Source organism: Haemaphysalis longicornis, unplaced genomic scaffold (genome assembly GCF_048455015.1).
Source record: "Haemaphysalis longicornis isolate Haplotype H1 unplaced genomic scaffold, Haemaphysalis longicornis Haplotype H1 scaffold_5, whole genome shotgun sequence".
NCBI lineage: Eukaryota > Metazoa > Arthropoda > Arachnida > Ixodida > Ixodidae > Haemaphysalis > Haemaphysalis longicornis.
Window position 1 is genome coordinate 40,977,361 of NW_027526385.1, and position 21,413 is coordinate 40,998,773.

Sequence of the window (21,413 nt, forward strand, 5' to 3'; positions counted from 1 at the left end):
GTTCGCTAGGTTTCGGACGGCTTCTAGTGAATCGCTTAGGCCGGTGTCACACCACGGCTCGGCCATTGCTAGGGCGATGGCGATCTCCTCTGCTTCGGTTGCATTAACACACTGCATTGTCGCTGACGTGATCACTGCCCCCGTTCTCACATCGATGGTAACCGCTGCGTATCTGCCCTTTCCGTAGTCTCCTGCATCCACGCATCTCGTTCTCGGGTCACCGCTGTACTGCTCAATGACGTTCGTGGCCCTGGCTCGCCTCCGATGCCGGTTGTGCTCTGGGTGAACGTTCTTCGGGGTGGTACTCACCCGCACATTTTCTCGAACTTTATCACAGAGCTCGTGGTGCTGCCTCTCCGTGACCTGATAGCCGCACCCCAAGGTCTCGAGTATGGCCCGGCCCGTCTTGGTACCCGCCAGTCTCTCTTGCTGTGCCGCCAGCTGCGCCTCGATGAACTCGTTCAGGGTGTTGTGAACGCCCGACTGCATCATCCGCTCGGTGTTCATTGAATCCTTCAACTCCACGGTCGCTTGTGCAACCTCCTGATCACGGTGTAAGTCCTGTTCTTGTCCTCTGCGAGCACTTGTGGTAAGCCGCCGTGTACGCTATGTTACTGACAGCGAAGGATTGCACCAGCCTCGCGAGCCCTTCCTCACGCATGTCCGCATGCTTGTACGACACGCGCTGGATCAGCAGCAGGGTACTTTTTCTGTTGATCGCCAACTTCTTCATCAGAGTATCCTTGCTGCGTTGCCGCTGATCAGCATGCCCAGCACCCGGATCTCAGGAACCTCGGGAATTCTCTGACCGGTCTTGGTGATCAGAACCAGGCGATCGCGCTCTCAAGGGGGCAACCGAGGTCGCACGGCCTTGCGAGGCGAGTACACCAGGAGCTCTGAGTTGGATAGCGAGCACTGCAGGCCCATCCTGTCAAGCCGCTCTTCGATAGCCGAGACTGCTATCCAATCCCAGGATCACGCGGCTGTCTCTCGTGTCGTTCTCGATGATCTTTTGTCAGTTGTATCATCAAGTCTTGGGTGCTCAGACCCCTACGAAACCCGATCATCGAGTCAGGATACAGCCCCTCTTGCTCTAGCTAATTTTGCCAGCGGTTCGTCAACACGTGCTCGAGGACCTTCTCCACGCACGAAGTCAGCGAGATGGGGCGCAAGTTCGTGATGTCTGGTGGCCTGCCCGGTTTTGGGATCAATACCGTCTTCGCCTGCTTCCATTGCATCAGTAGCTTGCCACTCCGCCAGCACACGTTGTAGTATCCCGTAAGCGCCTCGATTGACAGGTAATCTAAATTTAGCAGGGCCTTGTTCGACACCCCATCTGGTCCCACCGTAGACCTGGTGTTCAGTTCCCGCAGAGGGGTCTTGACCTCGGCCGTCGTGATGTCGCGATCTAATTTCTCTTTCGAGACTCCTGCGTACGCCGGGTGTTTCTCGGCCTGCGTTTCAGGTAGATACTTGGCACTTAGCTTTTAATGAGGTCGTCCCTGCCGAGGCTCTTTTCGGCCCGGTGCATGACCCGAGCCATGCTATTCTGCTGGAACGACTTGGTCTAGGTCTCGTCCAATAAATGGCGGATCAACGACTAGGCCTTGCCTTGATGCAAGCTACCATCTATGCGGTTGCACAGCTCGTCACACTGCTGTCTGCAGAGCGACGCGCTGTCTCGCAATCGCGTGGTTCAGTTCAGTCACCTTCTTCCGCAGCTTCTTGTTCCACTTCTGCTTCTTGCACCGCTCCTTGATCGATGTCCTTGCGTCGATGAAGTGCGCCAGTTTGCTGTCGACGCTCGGGATGTCATCGTGAGTCCCGATCGACTTTGTAGCTGGCTTGACCTCCTCCTTCAATACGCCATGATGAATATGTCGCCGATCTAGCGCCATTTTTCGTAATTTCCTTCCACCTACCGAAAAACAGAAAATTCACGCAAGAAGAGGCGACAAGCCGGTATCGAATTCCGTGAGTAAAGTTACAAAATCATAGAAACACAATATACGCCGTAGCGGACACTGTAGAAAGTACGAATATAACAAGTGTCGTAGTGGACTACCGTGACAATCGTTATAAAGTCATTGGCATACTACACAGAGGAACGGAAAAAAGTGAAAATCCGACCCATGCTTGTGGCGATCCGCCTGTAGCCGAACTTTCGAATAGCTGCTTAACCACTCTTGAAAATTCCGAAAAAGCCATATTTTGGCCGCAGGCAGAGTACCTAAACGCACGAGAAAGATTCTCCTAACCACAATGATGAAAGTTAACATCACATTGCACTGGGACACAACGGTCTGAAAAATAACAACGCAGCCGACCAAGATACGTGTAGTTTGTTACGTGTAGTTTGTTATTTTTGGTGTAGTCCGCCATGTTGTGTTTGCTGCTATATTACTTTTGAAAATTGTATATTTTTGGTCTTTCGTGTAGTGACTTTGTGTAGGACGCTCTCATGTTTATACCTTTTTTTCACAACATTACTGTGCAATTTTGCATGTACGATGGAGACGGCCGCCATCAGGCGGCGTTAGTCTGCCTTTTGCCTCTCCACCCAAGACGTCGTTTGCCTGAATAAAATGAAATGAAATGACATGAAATAGGCGCATACCGTGCTCTGAAAGGAACTCGCATACCATGCTCTGTGTTGACCGCGACAACCCCAGCCTCGTCCCGGAAAACAAAATAGAATCGGCTCCACTTTGTATGCATATAGGGACACCATCCTTCCCCATGACACACGGGGATCTCAACGCTGAAGAACTGCGAACTCTGCGCAGGATAAAAACTAACACATATATGCAGAAATGTAGCTGAGCAAAGATATTTGGTATAAAACGTCTGACATTACTTACAACTGTGTTCAGAAGAACACCCACTCTATTCTATTCAACCTCGTCCTATCCAAGGATGTGCTCATGGGTGAACAATCATAACATTACATATTTTAGTTATATAAATCCATGGCAGGCTTCGCTGTCCAGCTTTTCAACTCAGGGTCAGTGTGAGCCCACTCTGCGGCCCTGGACTTCGTGTTCAAAACTTTGAGGCTACCATCACTTTATCCACCATTCTGCAAACGTTCAGTAAATTGTACTCAACAAAAGTCTTTCTCTCTCTGCCTTATAAGAAACCAAAACATATTCAGTACACGACGCTTCAAACAAACATTTTAAACACTGGTACCCTCGGCCTTCTCACTCAGATTAGCCAACACCCCGCAGCCGGAACTTTTCACGCCAACGTCTTAAGCCACACAACCGCAAATTTCATATGCCTCTCCTGTGCCGCGGTGATAGTTTAAAAATAGTTGCGCCAAGCCTGGCGGTCGTCACTGCACATCAGTGCTAGGAAAGCATAAATACTATAGGCGACACCTCAGTTCCATAACACTAGTTCTTCGACACCGAAGTAACGCAATCGCATCATAGATCTTAAGACCTAAACGTAGATGCATACCCGCCGCGGTGGCTCGGTGGCTAAGGCGTTGCGCTGCTGAGCACAAGGTCGCGGGTTCGATTCCCGGCCGCGGCGGCCGCTTTTCTGATGGAGGCGAAAAGCAAAAACGCCCGTGTGTACGAGATTTCGGCACACGATAAAGATCCCCAGGTGGTCAAAATTAATCCGGAGCCCTCCACTACGGCGCGCCTCATCGCCTGCGTTGCGTCGGCGCGTTAAACCCCACAATCAATCAATCAACGTAGATGCATCTCATACTTTGTTTTATTCTTGTTGACTGCCCTTCAGACCTGTTCGCTTTGGAAGTGGCCAAAGCCTTTTACACATTTGAACAGTGCCTAATTCTCCTCCAAGATGCCATGAGTTGCCGGTGGAGGGGTCGATTCAATTTCTTGATCTTCGCGTCAGCTTTAGTGACAGCCACACCTGTTGGTCCTATGAGCCGCGAGCCAACAAGCCAATCTTGCCATTTATGTCGTCCCATTCTAAACTTGTAAAGCGGGTCATCGTCATCTTGTGCTTCAAGAAGGCCCTAAGAAAGTATTGGTGGCACCTAATAGACGCAAGCTTTCAGCAGGAAAGTGAACGTCTCTCTTCGGCAAGCTGTCCTAAGCCTGTGCGGCTGTCGGTAGCGAAACAGAGGTGAGACGTACGCAGCGCACCACAACCAGCTGACGACGTTACATCGGGCAATCGCCCAGAAGCTGGCGCCGTTCTTTGCATGCACGGAATAGGCCATAACCAGAAGAAGATAGGACACAAGGCGAATGTTAAGGTGGTTTTTTCGGCTCTCAACAAGCTTGAGAAGGTGACTGAATTGACATACCCCAATCGCCCCACTCGCGAGAAGTGCAACAAAGGGCAACGTAAGATGCTTGTTGAGTGTGCGGTCCGTGCTTTGTACAGTCATGTACAAATCAAACGCGAACACAAAAAAATGATCCTGAAAACGCAAAATTAAAAGATAATGTTCGTGGATTTCCAACAATGGCGCGCCATCGGTATATTTGGAAAAAAGCCACATTTCCCAACATTGTTACTGTATTTAAGCCACCCTACAATTTGACCTGCATGAAAAAAAAAAATACTCGGCACTTGTGTATTGTGGTTCAAATTTTTGCGATCGCGTTTCATTTGTTCATGACTGTACTTCCATGACAGTACAGGGGGGATCAAAAGAAATGCTAACAACGGAGCGCACCGCCTCTGACCCATCCTGCACCATCTGGGGCCCTATTCTCGACTGCACAAATTGCCGGCAATTCTGGCAATTTGCCGGAAGTCTTTTCTGATTGGCTTTCAGTTTTGGTCACGTGCTTCCAGTTTACAAAGCGGTTGTGTGTGCTGTCGTCATTTTGACGTTTCATGACGTTTACGGGCACCAGTTCTAAAGTTTGCCTTATTTCTCTTTACTGCAATCGCATAATTCTTGTCCGGAAATGAAAAACTAGACCAAATGCACCGGACATGACAACGTAAGCCTGTCTTTGCTATTCAACAACAATACTGCTTGTAATACACACCCTCTCTGTGATTGGCTGAGGAGGCGTGACGTAATTTAAACAGTTGGCGCGAACGTTACGTCACACATTGGCAACTTCAGCCTGCGTGAAAGTGACGTAATATTACGTAACAACTTGAAAATGGCGGCTGTTTTTGTCGCAAAATACAAGCAAAATAGGGCAAAAACTTGCCCCGGCTTTCGGCGCCACGAAATGTCCGGCGATTTGCAGCAGGCGCAGTTTCGCATGACACGCGGTTTGAAGCATGTTGTCTATAAAGAAATAATAGTTTCGACTGTTTCCAAGTCAGCAATCACGGAGGACACAAATCACGTGCCGTAGTTTGCTTTTATGTTTGGCAATAAAATAAAAATTATTTGTTTGGCGCACCCGCAACATAAGAGGGCAGTATGAGCCTCTCCACGACAAAGAGAACCCAACGCATGACATTTGTTCATACAACTCCAAGTAAGCTGCTGGGTCACATGATCGAACTCAAGAGAAAAATAACAAAGAAAAGTGACTCTTTTGTTTATTACAGCGCTGATTGAAGTCGAGCTTGATGAATGAATGAATCGGTGACATCGGCGCGCTCCGCGGTTATCAGGGGTAGCGCTTTGCTACTCTTATGTGTCACACAAGCGATGGTCGCCGCCGTCTTTTTCTGTGATCACGCCATAAACTTGTAACATAGCAGCAGACGATAGCGTGGTGGCGTGGAAAGGTGATAACGCAACAAAGCTTGATGATTGATGATTGTAGGGTTTAACGCGCCGACGCAACGCAGGCGATGAGGCGCGCCGTAGTGGAGGGCTCCGGATTAATTTTGACCACCTGGGGATCTTTAACGTGCGCCGAAATCTCGTACACACGGGCGTTTTTGCTTTTCGCCTCCATCAGAAAAGCGGCCGCCGCGACAACAAAGCTTGCATTGAAGCAGAGAGCCCAACTATGTTACTAAAAGCGCTTGAAATAAATAAATAGATACGGTAAAAAAATTGTGTAATGTTCTTTAGCTCGACATCCGCCTTTCGCTCACTTTTGGATCAACGTTACTCGATCGCCTTGTGGTGTTGACGCCAATTTTGACCTGCAGAAATATGTTTTTCTTGTCAGCCTCAGCTACCGTCTTAATTTTTATAGTACATGCCAAGTGTTTTTATGTCTTTCTTGCGCAATATTTGATACCTTGATTCCGATCTTTATGAGTGAATCGTCAAATTACACTGTATGTCGTCATAGCTATAGGTGCAGCACGTCACTGATTGCTTACGTCGTGCTTACGCAAAAAAACATGGCGAAGTTGCCGGCAATTTGTGCAGTCGAGAATAGGGCCCCTGGCTGCAAATTCAGTAAACTGCGCGCATGCGCACTTCTTCGAAAGCGTTTGAGAGTGTGGCCTACATTCATGGAAAATGCTTGATCAAGATGCGATGGCTGTCGTTTATTTCGAGTCGCCTTTTCACGCTGCGTCGCCAATGAGCAGTATGCTCGTTGAAGGGGATCATGCTAGCTGCAATCAGCCTGCTGCGCGCTTGGCTTCCAAATTTGGTGGATCACAGTATGCTCAGTGGCGACAGAGCGTAAAAAGACGCCTCAAAATAAATGACCGGCGTCGCTTCTTTATCAAGCATTTCCCCTAAGAGTAGGCCATGCTCTCAAACGCTATGACAGAACTGCGCATGCGCGCAGTTCACTGACAGTGCAGCCAGATGGTGCGGCATGCATCAGAGGCTGTGTGCTCCGTTGTTCGTATTTCTTTTAATCCCCCCTGTAGATCATCCCGCTTTTGTGTAAAATGCAATACATTCGGCAGACTGGGCGTTGCCCGAACGACCGATTACGTGAGCACAGCAACAATGTCAAATGTGGCACTAGTGGTTTCTTGGCTGCCCATTTTGTAAAATGAGGCTGTAAACCTATCTATTGGAAGTGCACGATTGTATCGCGTGGCAGGACGCAGCTTATGCGTGAAATTACGGAATGTAAGAGGATTGAAAGACGGGAAGATTAGTTTGCCAGCTCGCCCTCGCTTGCGCTCACCGAGAACGAATTGAACCTCTTGAATGACACATCACCGGGCGTTAATCCTTTTCATGTGTACGCATGCGCATGCGATCCTTGTTATGCAAATTAGTTTTACGAAGTGGCACAATAAAATGCCGATGAAAATTTGCGCTGCGTGTGTCTTTCGGCACTTTGTCGGTGTCCTTTTTTTGGTCATTTTTTTGTGCTATCATGATCAAATGACCCTTACTTTGCACAAAAAACCGAATGCCAGTTATAAGTGATGTTATTTGGGTTAAATGATATTAGCTTTGTCGTGTGGCACGAGTATAACAAAACATTTTGTGAGCTGTTAGTACTGCGAAACTAAATTTTAAGCTTTCCGTGATTGTTTGTATGGAACTGATTCCTGTCCTATGCAAATTTGTACAAAAAGCGAAACATACTCCTTCAGCCGGTTGCTTCGCAAGCAGCGTGTGGCGGCTCGTACACCCCCTAGGCTCATCGCGAACGCACAATCTGTTTTCGTAGGCACTGTTCAATCGGCCTGTCATCTTCGTGGTCTGTGAGTTTGCATATTTTTTCGTCAAGGTACACACTGGAATGGCTGCAGGAACAAACTATTTGCCGTTGCCCTGGAAACTCACAAAGATGTGAAAAGAAGTTTGAGAGGAAAATAAAAAAGGTGTTCTTAGAAACACCCTCCCAACTGTAGTTTGAGGGAGTAGTCAAACGAAGAAATACAAGCCGATAATTGGCGGGCACTTAATGCATTCGGTATCTTTCAAAGGGTCAGTTTTTATTCCTCACGCTATCATCCCGCCCTAAAACTACGCCACATGACCCCTGACGCCTCATTTTTGTGGCGCTATATACCTGCAGCCAAGTGGGCTCCCGGTAAAGCCGGGCTGCGTACGTAGTCACAAAGTCATGTACCCAGGAAGCAGCCGGACCGTAATAAAGACAAATATACCGACTGTAAATTTGCCTATTCCTATATACATAAAAAGATTTCGCATCTAAACCTTCTGCCAAAGTTTTTAACATTCGCAATGTGCTTAAAACGTTCTGGGAGATACCATGTTCTATTACGCGGGTTGTAGTACCTTGATTTATTTATGAAACCATTAAAACGTTTCCTTCTGGAATTCCTGTCTAAAGCGGGCTTGCCATGGATTACGTTTCATATGGGAAGAGAATTCTGCTGTAAACTTTCACCGCTAATATAGGCGCCGAACCGGAGTATCCTTAATTGTAAAATACTGCATCGATTGCAGATTTCTGTAATCGCGGACCTTCAAGTTGGACAAGGTCTTCAAGATCATGTAGTTTTCTTGGGACTTGTGGTCACTACAACAAAGGATATGTTACATTTATCGGACCTGGCAAACAAAAGCCGGGAGATATACAGATATAACCAAACCGGTAAGTTTTGCTGTTACCATAAAAAATTTACATTTGTTGGGGCAGAATTACAAAACATCTCTTCGCAGAAAGTAAATCCTCGCAAAATAGCGTGAGTATAGCTTCTTGAAAATCTGAAGCCATTATTTTCGCCGAACTAACATTGCTTAAACGGGCTTGTATACTCCTTATTTTTATCGTCTCATTTTCCACATACATTTTTTGACTTACGGTTCCTGTCCGCTAAAATAACCAAACCACTGTTAACCAAACCACGTCGTCTTTATCTCCGGTGTATTCAGGTGTTCCCCAAGGCTCTGTTCTCGGGCCCCTGCCCTTCCTATTTTACATGAATGACCTGCCTAGTAAAGTTCAGTCTTCCATTACCCTATTTGCTGATGATTGTGTTCCTTACCGTGAGATTTCATCTGCTAATGACTCCGCTATACTTCAGCCCGATATTAACATGATCTCTGCATGGTGTAACGACTGGTTGATGACAGCAGGGTTTGATGACACTTAACATAAATAAATGTAAAGTATTGCAAGTAGCACCGAAACGCCTCTCAGCACGAATTATACCCTTCATGGGAATACTCTTGAGACCGTAACTTCCTATAAATACTCAGGCCTCTATATTTCATCCAATCTTCCCTGGGAACCGCATATAAACTACATAATATACAATGCGAACAACACATTGGGCTATTTAAAATGTACTTTTTCTGGTTTAACACCTCTGCTGAAACTACAACTGTACAAAACTCTTATACGCCCGAAACAGGAATACGCCGCTTCTATATGGGACCCTGACCTCGCTTGTTTAGCGTCATCTGTAGAGTCCATCCAAAACCACTCCGCCCGCTTCATCCTTTCCAAGTATTATCACACAGCTAGTGTAACGACCATAAAATCACAGTTACTACTACCTGATACGCTACTACTACTTCCCATGAATACGCCAATTAACCCACGGCCCTCAGTCTCCAGTGCCTGCGAAGCAACTGACCGCGGCGGCGGTCAGACGTGTGACGCAGGAGTGGGTGCTAAGAATACCTGGACCCGGACAGGCCACCATTGGAATCTGAACCTGGAAATGTTTAACACGAGAACCGTATCTAGTGAAGCGACTCAAGAGGTATTGTTCGAGGGATTAAAGGGCATTAAATAGGATGTCATAGGGCTTAGTGAGATGAGGAGGACAGGTCAACAATGGTCTGGGCTGTAGAAATAGCAGGGGGACCTACTAGTCGAGTTCGTTGGACGGAATAACCTATGCATATTGAATACCTTCGCCTGCAAACGGGAGAGCCGGAAGTGGACGTGGAGGAGCCCGAATGGGGAGCATAAAAATGAAATAGACTTCCTATTATGCGATAACCCTGGCATCGTGAGGGATGAAGAAGTGCTCGGAAGGGTGAGGTGTAGTGACCAGCGTTTTGTAAGATCTCGAATTAGGCTAGATTTGAGGAGGGACCGTAACAAGCTAGTTCGAAGGAAGCCGATTAATGAGGTAACAGTAAGACGTAAAATAGAAGAATTCAGGATAGTGCTGCAGAACCTATATTCAGCTCTTGCCGAGGAAGCAGAGGTTACGACACAGGAAGCCACCGACAACCTTACATGGATTATCATGGAGTGTGCAGTACAAGTCGGGGGCACGATGGCTCGGCAGGATACTGGAAAACGTTCCCAGGAGACGAAAGATCTAATTATGTAACGGCAAACCATGACAATCTCCACCCCAAGTTACAGAATAGAACTAGCGGAGCTTTCGAAGTTATTCAATAAGTGCAAGAAAGCTGACATATTGAAGTATAATATGGAGAGGATCGAATACGCTGTAAAGAAAAGAGCTGAAAGCAGAGAAACCGCCGTGTCTCAGTGGCTAAGTCGCCGCGCTGCTGAGCACGAGGTGCGGGTTCGATTCCCGGCCGCGGCGGCCTCTTTTCTGATGGAGGCGAAAAGCAAAAACGCCCATGTGTACGAGATTTCGGGGCACGCTAAAGATCCCAACCTAGTCAAAATTAATCCGCAGCCCTCCACTTCGGCGCCCCTCATCGCCTGCGTTGCGTCGGCGCGTTCAACCCTACAATCATCATCATCGTCTGAAAGCAGCGAAGAGGCGTCTTGGCGTGGTGAAAAATCAGATGTGTGCACTTAAAAACAAGCAAGGCAATGTCTTCACGAATAGGGATATAATATTCACAGTAGCCGAGGAGTTCTATAGGGGTCTGTACAGTAGCCGGGACATCCAGGATAACGTCGAACGAGGAAGTAGTTCAGAGGAGATACACATCCCAACAGTAACGGCCGAAAAAGTAAGAAAGGCTTTGAAAGAAATGAAAGGGGGCAAAGAACCTGGTGAGGATCAGATAACAGCAGACCTCTTGAAGGATGGCGGGGAAATTGTACTAGTAAAACTGGCAAACCTGTACACGCAATGCCTAATGACCGCGAGTGTACCGGAATCTTGGATGAACGCGAAAATAATCCTAATCCATAAGAAAGGTGACATGAAAGATTTGAAAAATTGCAAGGCGATCAGCGTACTGTCCGTCGTCTACAAGGTATTCGCTAACAGAATTTCTGCCAGTTTAGATTTCAGTCCACCCAATGAACAAGCAGGGTTTCGTAAAGGCTATTTAACACTAGACCATTTTCACTCGATGAATCAGGTGATAGAGAAATCCACGGACTATACTCCACCCCTATATATAGGCTTCATAGACTATGAGAAAGCGTTTGACTCGGTCGAAACCTCAGCAATGATTCAGGGATTGCGCAATCAGGTTGAAGACGAGCATTACAAAAGAATAGTAGAGGATATCTACAATGGATAGCTACCATCATCATCCATACGGAGAACAGTAAAATATTTATAAGGAAGGGGCCAGACAAGGAGACACAATCTCTCCAATGTCATTCACAGCATATTTACACGAAGTATTCAGAACGTGGGATTGGGAACACGTGGGAGTAAGGGTTAATGTAGAATACCTGAGTAACCTCAGATTTGCTGATGACATTGCCTCGCTAAGTAACTAGGGGGTCGAATTGCAAGGCATATTTTCCGTACTGGACAGAGTAGAACCGAGGGAATGAAAATTAATATGCAGAAAACCAAAGTAATTATCAATAACCTCGGGACAGCACAGTGGTTTGAGATAGGTGGCGAGGCAGCAGAAGTGGTAAGCGAATATATCTACTCCGCCGGAACTCCGCCGGGCATTCTTACGTGGCTGTTCTCTGAGAGGATATTCAAATCAAATAAAATCAAATCAAATCACTTTATTCAAACGTCCTAGCATGTCTAGGGGCACGGACAAAAAGCCCACAAAAGGCTTGACGGCGGTCAGTGCCCCCTACAAGGCGTACAGTAAAAAGAAGAGCACGTTAAAAAAACAGACGCATGGTGTATTTGAATTTGCAGACGCAGCTGCTTGTGGACACAAATGTACACACAAAGGTTGCGATATAAATAACAGAGTTAAACAATATCACGATGGGACAACAAGAATAATCTGATGTAGATAATATGCGTAAGAATAAAAGAAGCATGATTTATTTAAAGAGGCATGATTTATTTATCACATCTGGATTATGTTTTTCCTACAGTTCGTTCAGAGTTGACGGCAAGCGAAATTTTAACATCTGTTTTCCGTGATTAGTGCGGTAAACATTATCTTTCCATTTTTCGGGATTTCTTGTACAATATGCAGGATTGTATGTTGTAAGCCCGGCTAATTCAGCTAATGAATTGTCGTGCTTAACTGTTTTCGACTTGTAATAACGGGTCAGTTTATAGGTGTATAAAGAGTGCACACGGATAATGTTAAATTTTGTAAACAGTTCTTCTGTGTAAGAATAGTAATGGGCCTTGGCTATTATGCGGATTACACGTTTCTGTAAACACGATAGTTTTTCAATGTTTTCAACTATTGTCGTTGCCCAAACCATGATCCAAGAAAACAGAAAATTATAGAGAAGTGTATTCACTGAAACGGGAAAAGATGACAATAGCAACGCAAATATCCAGCCGCACGCGAACGTTTTTGCGGGAGGTAGGTAACGTGGTCGTCCCACGATATACTTTCCGCGAAAATATTTCAAGAGTTTTAATTGATTGTTGATTGTAGGGTTTAACGCGCCGACGCAACGCAGGCGATGAGGCGCGCCGAAGTGGAGGGCTCCGGATTAATTTTGACCACCGGGGGATCTTTACCGTGCGCTGAAATCTCGTACACACGGGCGTTTTTGCTTTTCGCCGGCGAACGACTTCAACTGCACGGTTATTCATTACAAGCGACGGAAGATCAAACATTTTTTGACGTGGGTGAAACACCACAGCCTCAGTCTTATTAACGTTGATTTTTAGATCATTTTCACTTGCCCAGTTGTTTATTTGTTCCAATGCCCTATTCGCTCGTTCAGCTAAAACGACGCTTGTCTGCCCAGCGAAAGATACACTTGTGTCGTCGGCGTATAAATATAGTCAGCAGGTTTGTCAATATTACTATATCATTAATATAAATTAAAAACAGGAACGGCCCTAAAATACTCCCCTGAGGAACCCCTGAAGTTACTTGCTTAACGGCTGAGCAATGTACGTGAATTTCGACGTATTGTGTCTGATATCGTAAGTAAGAAATTAATAACGAAAGCGCTTTTCCACGGAAGCCATAGTATTGGAGATTCTGAATGAGGATATGGTGGTGGATGAGGTCGAAAGCTTTCGTGAAATCTAAAAAAGGCCTAAAACTGCATTATGTTTTTCAAAATTGTCTAGTATCAGTTCCTTTGGAGCAAGCAAGGCTATTTCGGTCGATTTATTTTTTTGAAAGCCGTACTGCGCAGGAGTTATCAGCTTGTGCTTGTCGGAGAAATCTAGCAGACGTTGAAGAATCAATTTTTCTAAACCTTTGAAAAAGACTGGGAGGATAGAAATCCGGAGATAATCTGACAGATCGTCTTTGCTGCCTTTTTTATAAATTACGGTAACTCATGCGGACTGCATGTTTCGCGGAAACACAGCGGACGACAAGCAAGCATTAAATATATGCGTCAAAGATGCTGCTATTACGTCGATGGCGTATTTAATTCGTGCGATTTGAAGGCCATAAGCATCTTCCGTCTTACTGTTGCTGAGAGAGACAAACGCTGCAGTAACTTCATCATTATTGACTGGCTTTGAAAACATAGTGTGACCCTTAGGGTCTTTCGCAACTCTTTTAGGGTAATTTTTAACTTGGCCGCGTGGCGCCATATTTCGTTTAGCAAACCGACATTTCAGCGGAGACATACCCGTGGGAATATTGGAAAGTGTTTTCAAAACATGTGATTAAACCCTATTGATTGATTGTAGGGTTTAACGCGCCGACGCAACGCAGGTGATGAGGCGCGCCGTAGTGGAGGGCTCCTAATTAATGTGGACCACCTAGGGATCTTTATCGTGCGCCAAAATCTCGTACACGCAGGCGTTTTTGCTTTTTGCCTCCATAAGTAAAGCGGCCGCCACGGCCGGGAATCGAACCCGCGACCTCGTGCTCAGCGTGAATAAACCCTGTATAGTGGGATTTATTTTATTTAGTTTCGTCTTAAAATCTATGGCTAACTTGGTTTATGAGAGACCGGCGTTAATACTTTGCCCCCTGTTTTAGTTAAGTCAACTACTGTTGGTGGCGGCATAAAACCCTGTTGAAAACATGGCAAAGAAATGGTGGCTCAATGCTGAGCCCAAGGCCGCTGGTTCAATTCTCCGCCGCGGCGGTTTTTCCAATGTGTTGTAAATCGGCTTGCTATGTTATCTCATGCTGTCTGATCCAGGCGTGTGACGTATCAAGAACTGAGCGTCATGTCTTCCCTCGCCCTTTCTTCCTTCCCAACTCCCTCTCCCTTGCTATGCTTTAAATACTCTGTTCTACTGTTACATAGCCGGCACACACACGGTGCGTGGACGACAGACGAGACAAGCGCTGGGGACTGAACCGTTTATTCGTCCGTGAACAGAGTATTTAAAGCATAGCAAGGGAGAGGGAGTTGGGAAGGAAGAAAGGGCGAGGAAAGACATGACGCTCAGTTGTTGATACGTCACACGCCTGGGTCAGGCAGCGTGAGATAACATAGCAAGCCGATTCACAACATTTATCCTCCCTTAGTATTGAGGACGCTGTACAGGCTTTCTTTCCCGAGTAGAGCGTCGCAAAACTTGAGGGGGTCAAGGGGGTTTCGGCGCCTTCTGGATATGCGGCGACGGTTGTGCAGGTGCCACCTGGTCTGCAGTCTGCTCGTTCAAATCGCCTTCGTTGTCGGTTGGTGTGGGCGCAGCTGGAGCCGAAGGGCTCCCCTTGTCTTGGTCTCGGTGAACGGCGCTACGAGCGAGTGCCGGGCTCGGCCTGGAACGCACTTGTTCTGTGTGACGTCGAACCACCCCAGCGGACGTCTGTATGGTGACCATGCGTGACCCTTTAGTGAACTGAATTTTCCCTGCTGTCCATTTCCCCCCCAGGCCGTAGTTACGGGCGTACAGGCGTACACGGCTGTGTCGGGCGGCAGTGTCCACTCTTCCGTCTCCTGAGTTGACCCTGGGAAAGGTGGGAAACATGAGTCCAAGCGAGAGCGGATCAGGTAGCCGAGTAAAAGTTCGGAAGGGGATTTTCTCTCGTGGCACGGTGTTCTCCTGTAGTTTAAAAGGACTTTCACTAATTTCTCTTCGAATGTGCCGTCTCTTATCTTCTTGAAAACTTCCTTAATCGTCCGAACAGCTCGTTCAGGAGCCCGTTAGACTGTGGGTGATACACAGCCGTACGGTGGTGAGCGATGTTATTGTTCTACTGTTACATAGCCGGCGCACACACGGTGCGTGGATGATAGACGAGGCCAGCACCGGGGTCTCAACCGTTTATTCGTCCGTGAACAGAGTATTTAAAGCATAGCAAGGGAGATGGAGTTGGGAACGAAGAAAGGGCGAGGAAGGACAGGACGCTCAGTTGTATACGTCACACGAAGAAGAGTTCCGCAACTTTACTGCCAATTTTTCGATAATTCAATTTCCAGCATAAACGCAGTTCAACCTGGACATGGATATGCCCTTCGATGTAGACGTCAACCCGAAGCTGTCCCTACTACAGCGACATGAGCTACTACAGCTGTTTCACGAGTTACGGAACTGCTTCGCTACCCTTAGCAGGGCTGGAAGAACCAATGTCGACAAACACAAGATCATTACCGACAATGCCACACATTCAATCCGTCAGCCAACTTATCGAGTGTCTTTGGGAGAGAGAGAGAGAGGGAGAGAGAGAGAGAGAAAGAGAGAGAGAAAGAAGTCATCCAGAAGCAAGTGTGCGACATGCTGAATGACGACGTTATCCAACCGTCGAAAAGCCCCTTGGCCGTGCAAGTGCTACTGGTGAAAAAGAAAGACAGAACTCTGCAGTTATGCATGGATTATCGGCGAGTGAATAAGGCCAATAACAAAAATTACACCATCTTCCTGTGGGGAACCCTGATGAGGATGCGAAGCATCGTGGCGGTTCCGTGTGGTTCCATTGTGTTACCGTTATGTTGAGTGATCTGGTGCTTACTAGCGCCAGAGGGAATTCCGCGGCCGGGTCCACACCGGTGGCAAAAGCACATAAGTACTGTTGTGTTACGGTGAATAGGCGGTGGTTCTCGAGGCGCCGAAACTCGTCCATCGTGTTCTTTTCGATGTTATCGTCTCTGTGGTAGAATCGGTAGTCTCCGTCAGCGTTGGTAGGTACAGGTTGTTGACATTGGTGCACCGGCTGAGAGCAATGTACACGCCCTCCTCTTCGCAGCTTTGTCTTCTCCTTCTTCTTCTTCGGCGGTTCCCTTACGGGAAGATGACGACGGTGGTTCAACGCGCAGCTATCTCGTGATGGATTGTTTGGTTGGCCAATCCCTAGGGGCATCCTGCCACAATCATTATCAGTGGTCATTATCAGTTCGTCGTTTCCGTTTACGTTCAGCTTCACGTGCCTTCGTGGTATCAGTAGCTTCTTCACGTAGTTTGAATGAGTCAAGGACATAAGGCGCGTTCGTAACACTTGCTCCTGTCCCGGTTTTGTAGCGTAGTGGGGATTCTGCTTCCAGCTACTGCGCAGTGCGTACGCAGGATGGCGAGCTCCGTTGAAGGAGCGGCTTTTGCGGGCCTTTCGGCCCGCGGTAGCAGGTCAACCGGTATTGATAACGCCCAGGATTATCAAGTTATGCTGCCGCAACTGCCGTCCGGACCATCTGTGCTTAATACGATTTTTTTACACGCCGATTTGAGAGCCAGGGCGTACAAGGTCGAAGAATTCCGCGACACTTTGGTTCGTATGGAACTGTTCCCCGAGGTTACCGCTTGGGGGCGTACCAGATGACCATTTGTGGGCGGTTACTTTCAAATACCCCGAAGGGGCGAAGAAACTTGCTGCCGCCGGGGAACTCCACGTCAAGGGCCGTCGTTGGCTCGTCATCGATCCCCGCCACCAGGACATCCGGTTAAAGCTCCACTGGGTGTTCCACAACGTCCCCGACGACGAAGTGCGAAGCGCCCTGGGGCTTTACGGCAAGATCACGGAAATGACCCGGGACCGATAACGTGTGCCAGGTTGCTCCGCGCAGCTCTAGACTACGCGCCTGGTCATCCTACAGCTCAAGTCGGTCGTCAGCGTGGACGATATCCCCCACCAAGTACGCGTCACCGGCGAGCAAGCCCTGGTCGTGGTTCCCGGGCGTGCGCCTCTCTGTCTCCCCTGTCACCGGAGCGGACATATTCGAGGAGAGTGTTGGGTGCCCCACGGTGCTCTTTGTCGCCGCTTCGGCCACGACGAGAGCGGATGCGTTCGCACCTACGCAAACTTCGAAGGGCCAGGAGGGGTGGACAAAACGTCTGAGTTCATCATAGATACAGAGAAGGCAGAAGAGGCAGCAAAGGGCAAGGTAGAGGTGCTGGCGAAAGAGGTGACGCCCCTTGAGCCAGTTTGCGTCGTCCTGCCGGAGCTCAGCCCGCCTGCAGTGCCGGGGAAAGACCCTGAAACCCCAGAGGAACAAGTTGCCTTCGCCGAGGTGTCTAATGACAGCAAAAGTGTTGGGGAGCCGCACGCAGACAACATGAGCGTTGACGGGCGAGACTAAGACGGGACCCCAGGCGCAAGCGCTGTGTCTGGTAAACGTGCAAGGGAAAGTGGTGGGACTGAGGGAGGAGACGCTACAGGGCCAAGCCCCGAAGAGCCTCCAGCGAAGTCCATGCCCCAGTCGAGACGCTCAGGAGCCAAGGCAAATATTCCACCGGACAAACCCAAGGGAAAGTGACCGGACTGCTGACACGGAGCTACAAGCGGGGTTGTGTGGGGTGGAGAGGGGTTGAGTAAGTTTTCGAAGGTGTGGTCACAAAGGACTGCTATGTTTGGCAGGCCTCTCGAGCACGGAGACGGCGGGAACCCTCGTTGCGTCCCCGCTGTTCCAGAAACGGGTTCGTTTTGGTTTTCCTTTTGCTTGCTTTCATTGCTTTTTGTGTTTTTATTGTAGATGGTTTAGCATTCACATGTTAACTTATTTAGTCCCGACGGTGCAGTTGTTACTATAAATTATGGCAAGCTTCAGCAGAGCGCTTCGTTTCGCCACACTAAATGTGCGAGGCCTTGGTGACAGGCGCAAAGAGTACCAGCTGAAAAGGATAATGCTGGAAAAAGAAATCGATATCTTGGCTGTCCAAGAAACCAAGATAAAAAGTGATAACTGCACCGCCAGTATGATAAAGCCCTTTCAAAACCTTTTTAGTGTCTGTGTCAGCCACGCCGTTGGCACGTCGGGAGGGTGTTGTCTGTTCCCTAGGAATAATATTGGTATTGAAATACAAAAAAATTTTTCATGTGAAACGGGCAGGTTAGTTTTTTGGGATTTTGAATATGATGGTGGTGAATTCCGTGTCCTTTGTATCTACGATCCAAACGTAGTGAAAGAAAGGGCGACCTTTTTTGAAAGTTTCGCTCAATACTTAAGAACGGAAGGACAAATTATTTTACTTGGGGATTTCAAATGTGTTTGCGAGGGAAGGGATAGAAATGGACAACCGCGAGGTGCGGACAAGAGTGCGCAAATTCGTTGTGAATTACTTGAAGGGTGTAAACTGTGCGATGTTGCACACTGCGCAGGAAATGAAAACGTACTGAGATTTAGGCATTTTCAGGGAGCGAGCCACGCGCGATTAGATAGGGGTTACGTTCCTTGCGATCTAGCTTCACCATGCCAAAAATATTGTGTAGACGACGTTTCTCTCAGTGAACAGTGTTTTGTTTCTTTTCCGTGGGAGAAAAGAGAGTAGGGTATAATAAATTTACATGGGAGTTGGGGAAGTTAAACATAAAGCTGTTGGATGATGAGACTTTCATGGAGTCCGTAAAAGAAGCTTTTCGCAAACACACAAACGCAGGAGCTATAACTTGGGGAGAAAAGTGGGAATTGTTCAAGCAGGATTGTAAGCTTAACGCGATAGAGAGGGGGACTGTACTAAGAAGGAAAGAGAAGGAAACTGAAAGTAACCTGAAGCGTAATTTGAGGGAGATGCTCAGGCTTGAATGCGAAACACCTGGCGCCTTCCGGGACGACATAAGGACAATAAAGAAGAAGCTAGAAGCAATAGATAAGCAAAAATACAGGGGGGCGACCGTGCGAGCGCGAGATGAACACTATCTGGCGGGCGAAGCCCCTACGAAACGAGCATTAGGTGATGAGGCACGTTATGCTAAAGCCAACACGATTAATGAAATACTCTTAGGCGGAGAGCTTACCCGAGATAAGGAGGTCATAGAAGATTCTTTTGTAGAACATTACACCACACTCTTCAGTCCTGCCGTTCCTAACATCGAAGACTTCAAGCAAGACTTCCTTCGCTTCATGCCACGTCTGGAGGACGATGTTAAAAATACATTAGAAGAACCCATAACGTTAGGCGAAAAACCCATAGCGTTAGGCCGTGTTTGTGCCCTCTTAGTTTTGTCTGTGTCGGTAGCGCTGTTAATATGAACAAGCACCAATTCGCCCAGTCTCCGTTTTAGCGAAGTAGAGAGAGCCATAGGCAATTTAAAGATAGGCAAGTCTCCTGGCCCGGACGGCTTTGGTGCCGTTTTTTACAAGAAGTTTTCAAACATCCTAGCACCATTTCTGTATAGGGTGTTATGTGAAGCGTTTGAGGTGGCCGTTCTGCCGCTTTCGTTTTCGCGAAAGCATACGGTAATAATCCCAAAGGTAGACGACACGGCAAAACTTCAATCTGTAACTGGCTTCAGGCCAATAACTTCAGCTAATACAGACTATAAAGTAGTGATGAAGGTTATAGCGAATAGATTACAGGGAATAGTAACCACACTTGTAAGGCCGCATCAGACATGCGGCATACGAGGTAGAAGCGTAGTAAACAATGCCCATGTCGCACGCAGTGTTTTACAGTGTTGTGATGTATTCTGTAGAAGAGTAGCAATGCTTCAGATTGATTATGAGAAGGCCTTTGATAAAGTGTGTCACGAAATCTTGTTCTGCATTTTGGACTATGTTAATGTCGGCAATGTTGTGAAGGAGAGTGTACGTATGGCGTATCGTGAATGTTTCACAAAATTGATTGTAAACAAGCATGTCTCCAAAAGTATTCCAGTTTTATCTTCTGTGAGACAGGGTTGCCCTGCCTCTCCCCTGTTGTTTTGTATTTTTCTGGAACCTTTTTGTTTGCGCATAATCAATGATGATGGTTTGCGCGGGTTTCGTCTCCACTCAAGTGAGGTGAGACTCTTAACATGTGCGGATGACGTGACTGTATTTTGTGAGGATAAGGAGAGCATCAGCAAAGCAATAATGATAACAAAAGAATTTTGCCGCGTTACAAAGAGTTCTGTTAATTGGGCGAAGTGTGTGGGGTTTTTTCATGGGGAGTGGGCGGCAGCACCATCAGTTTTTGAAAATGTGTCATCGTCACGCACACCAGTGCGTTATCTCGGAGTTCCCCTGGACAGCTCTCAGGATAGCCGCGATTACTGGGAATCCGTAACGGTGAGGCTGCGCGAAAAGACAACTTAGTGGGGAGGTCGAGCTTTGTCTGTTTTCGCACGTGCCACAGTTTGCAACCTTTTTCTGTTAGCGAAGCTGTGGTACGTGATGCAAATCATTCATTGTTCGAGAGTTCTAGTTCAGAAAAAACACCATGTGTTTGCCGTGTTCATTTGGTCTTCAGTTTGGGAGCGTTCAAGCAGAACCAATCTTTTCCGGCGTGTTAAGGAGGGCGGGGTTGGGTTTTGTCACGTTTACATTCGCCAGCTTGTTAATCGGTTTTTGTTCTTACGGGATACGAATGACCCTTTTCTGCGAAAGTTTTTAAAAAGCGTGCTGTCAAAAGCGTTGCCAACATATATTGTCTCGTCCGCAGACGAAAGCTGTAGCAGCCCTAAAGGCTACATGAAGTAGGTTGTAGACTCCTTCAGGTTTCTAGCAGTACGGCTTTCACTGGAGTACTTATCAGCTGTGTCACGAAAGGCACTTACTAAAGACCTAAAGGATGTGTTGTGACCTGTGCCACTTTACCGATTGGTGTATAGAAGTGTTCCTGGCCAGGACGTGTTATCTCGTGTTAAAAAGATGGCCGTCCCAGCATCCGTGAAAACCTTTTTCTTTAAACTACACACCGGTACACTTCCCGTTAAGACGTGAATGCAGGGGAAGGGCTTGTTTGTCCCTGGTCCTACAACGTGCACTTTGTGCAACAAACCAGATACTGTTGAGCACGTTTTTGCGGAGTGCTGGGACGCCATCTTTTTCTGGGATGTCTTACAAAGGACCTTAAAGATAGACCTGCCCCTTTCACCCCAAGGCATACGATTTCTTTGCGTACCTAGTGACAAGTGTGCCGTATGATCTCATCATGGCTCTGTGATTGTATGCCATTTGGAGGTTGAGGATGGCGGTTCGCCACGCTGACCCGCAGGCCCTAACTGTGAGCAAATACTTTGCACAGAGTGCTAGTTTGCTCTATGAAGTGCA

At 47.4% G+C, this 21,413-nt stretch overlaps 1 protein-coding gene and 1 pseudogene across 1 annotated transcript in view; one reads left to right on the forward strand and one right to left on the reverse strand.

Moving 5' to 3' along the window:
- LOC144138092 (4-pyridoxate dehydrogenase-like) overlaps nucleotides 1-21,413 on the forward strand; it is a 236,464-nt gene that overhangs the window by 92,079 nt on the left and 122,972 nt on the right. Inside the window, exon 7 of the mRNA XM_077670184.1 lies at nucleotides 8,252-8,399. Coding sequence (XP_077526310.1) covers nucleotides 8,252-8,399 — 148 coding nt within the window. The remainder of the gene's footprint in view (nucleotides 1-8,251; nucleotides 8,400-21,413) is intronic.
- LOC144138938 (uncharacterized) lies at nucleotides 14,533-17,159 on the reverse strand (annotated as a pseudogene).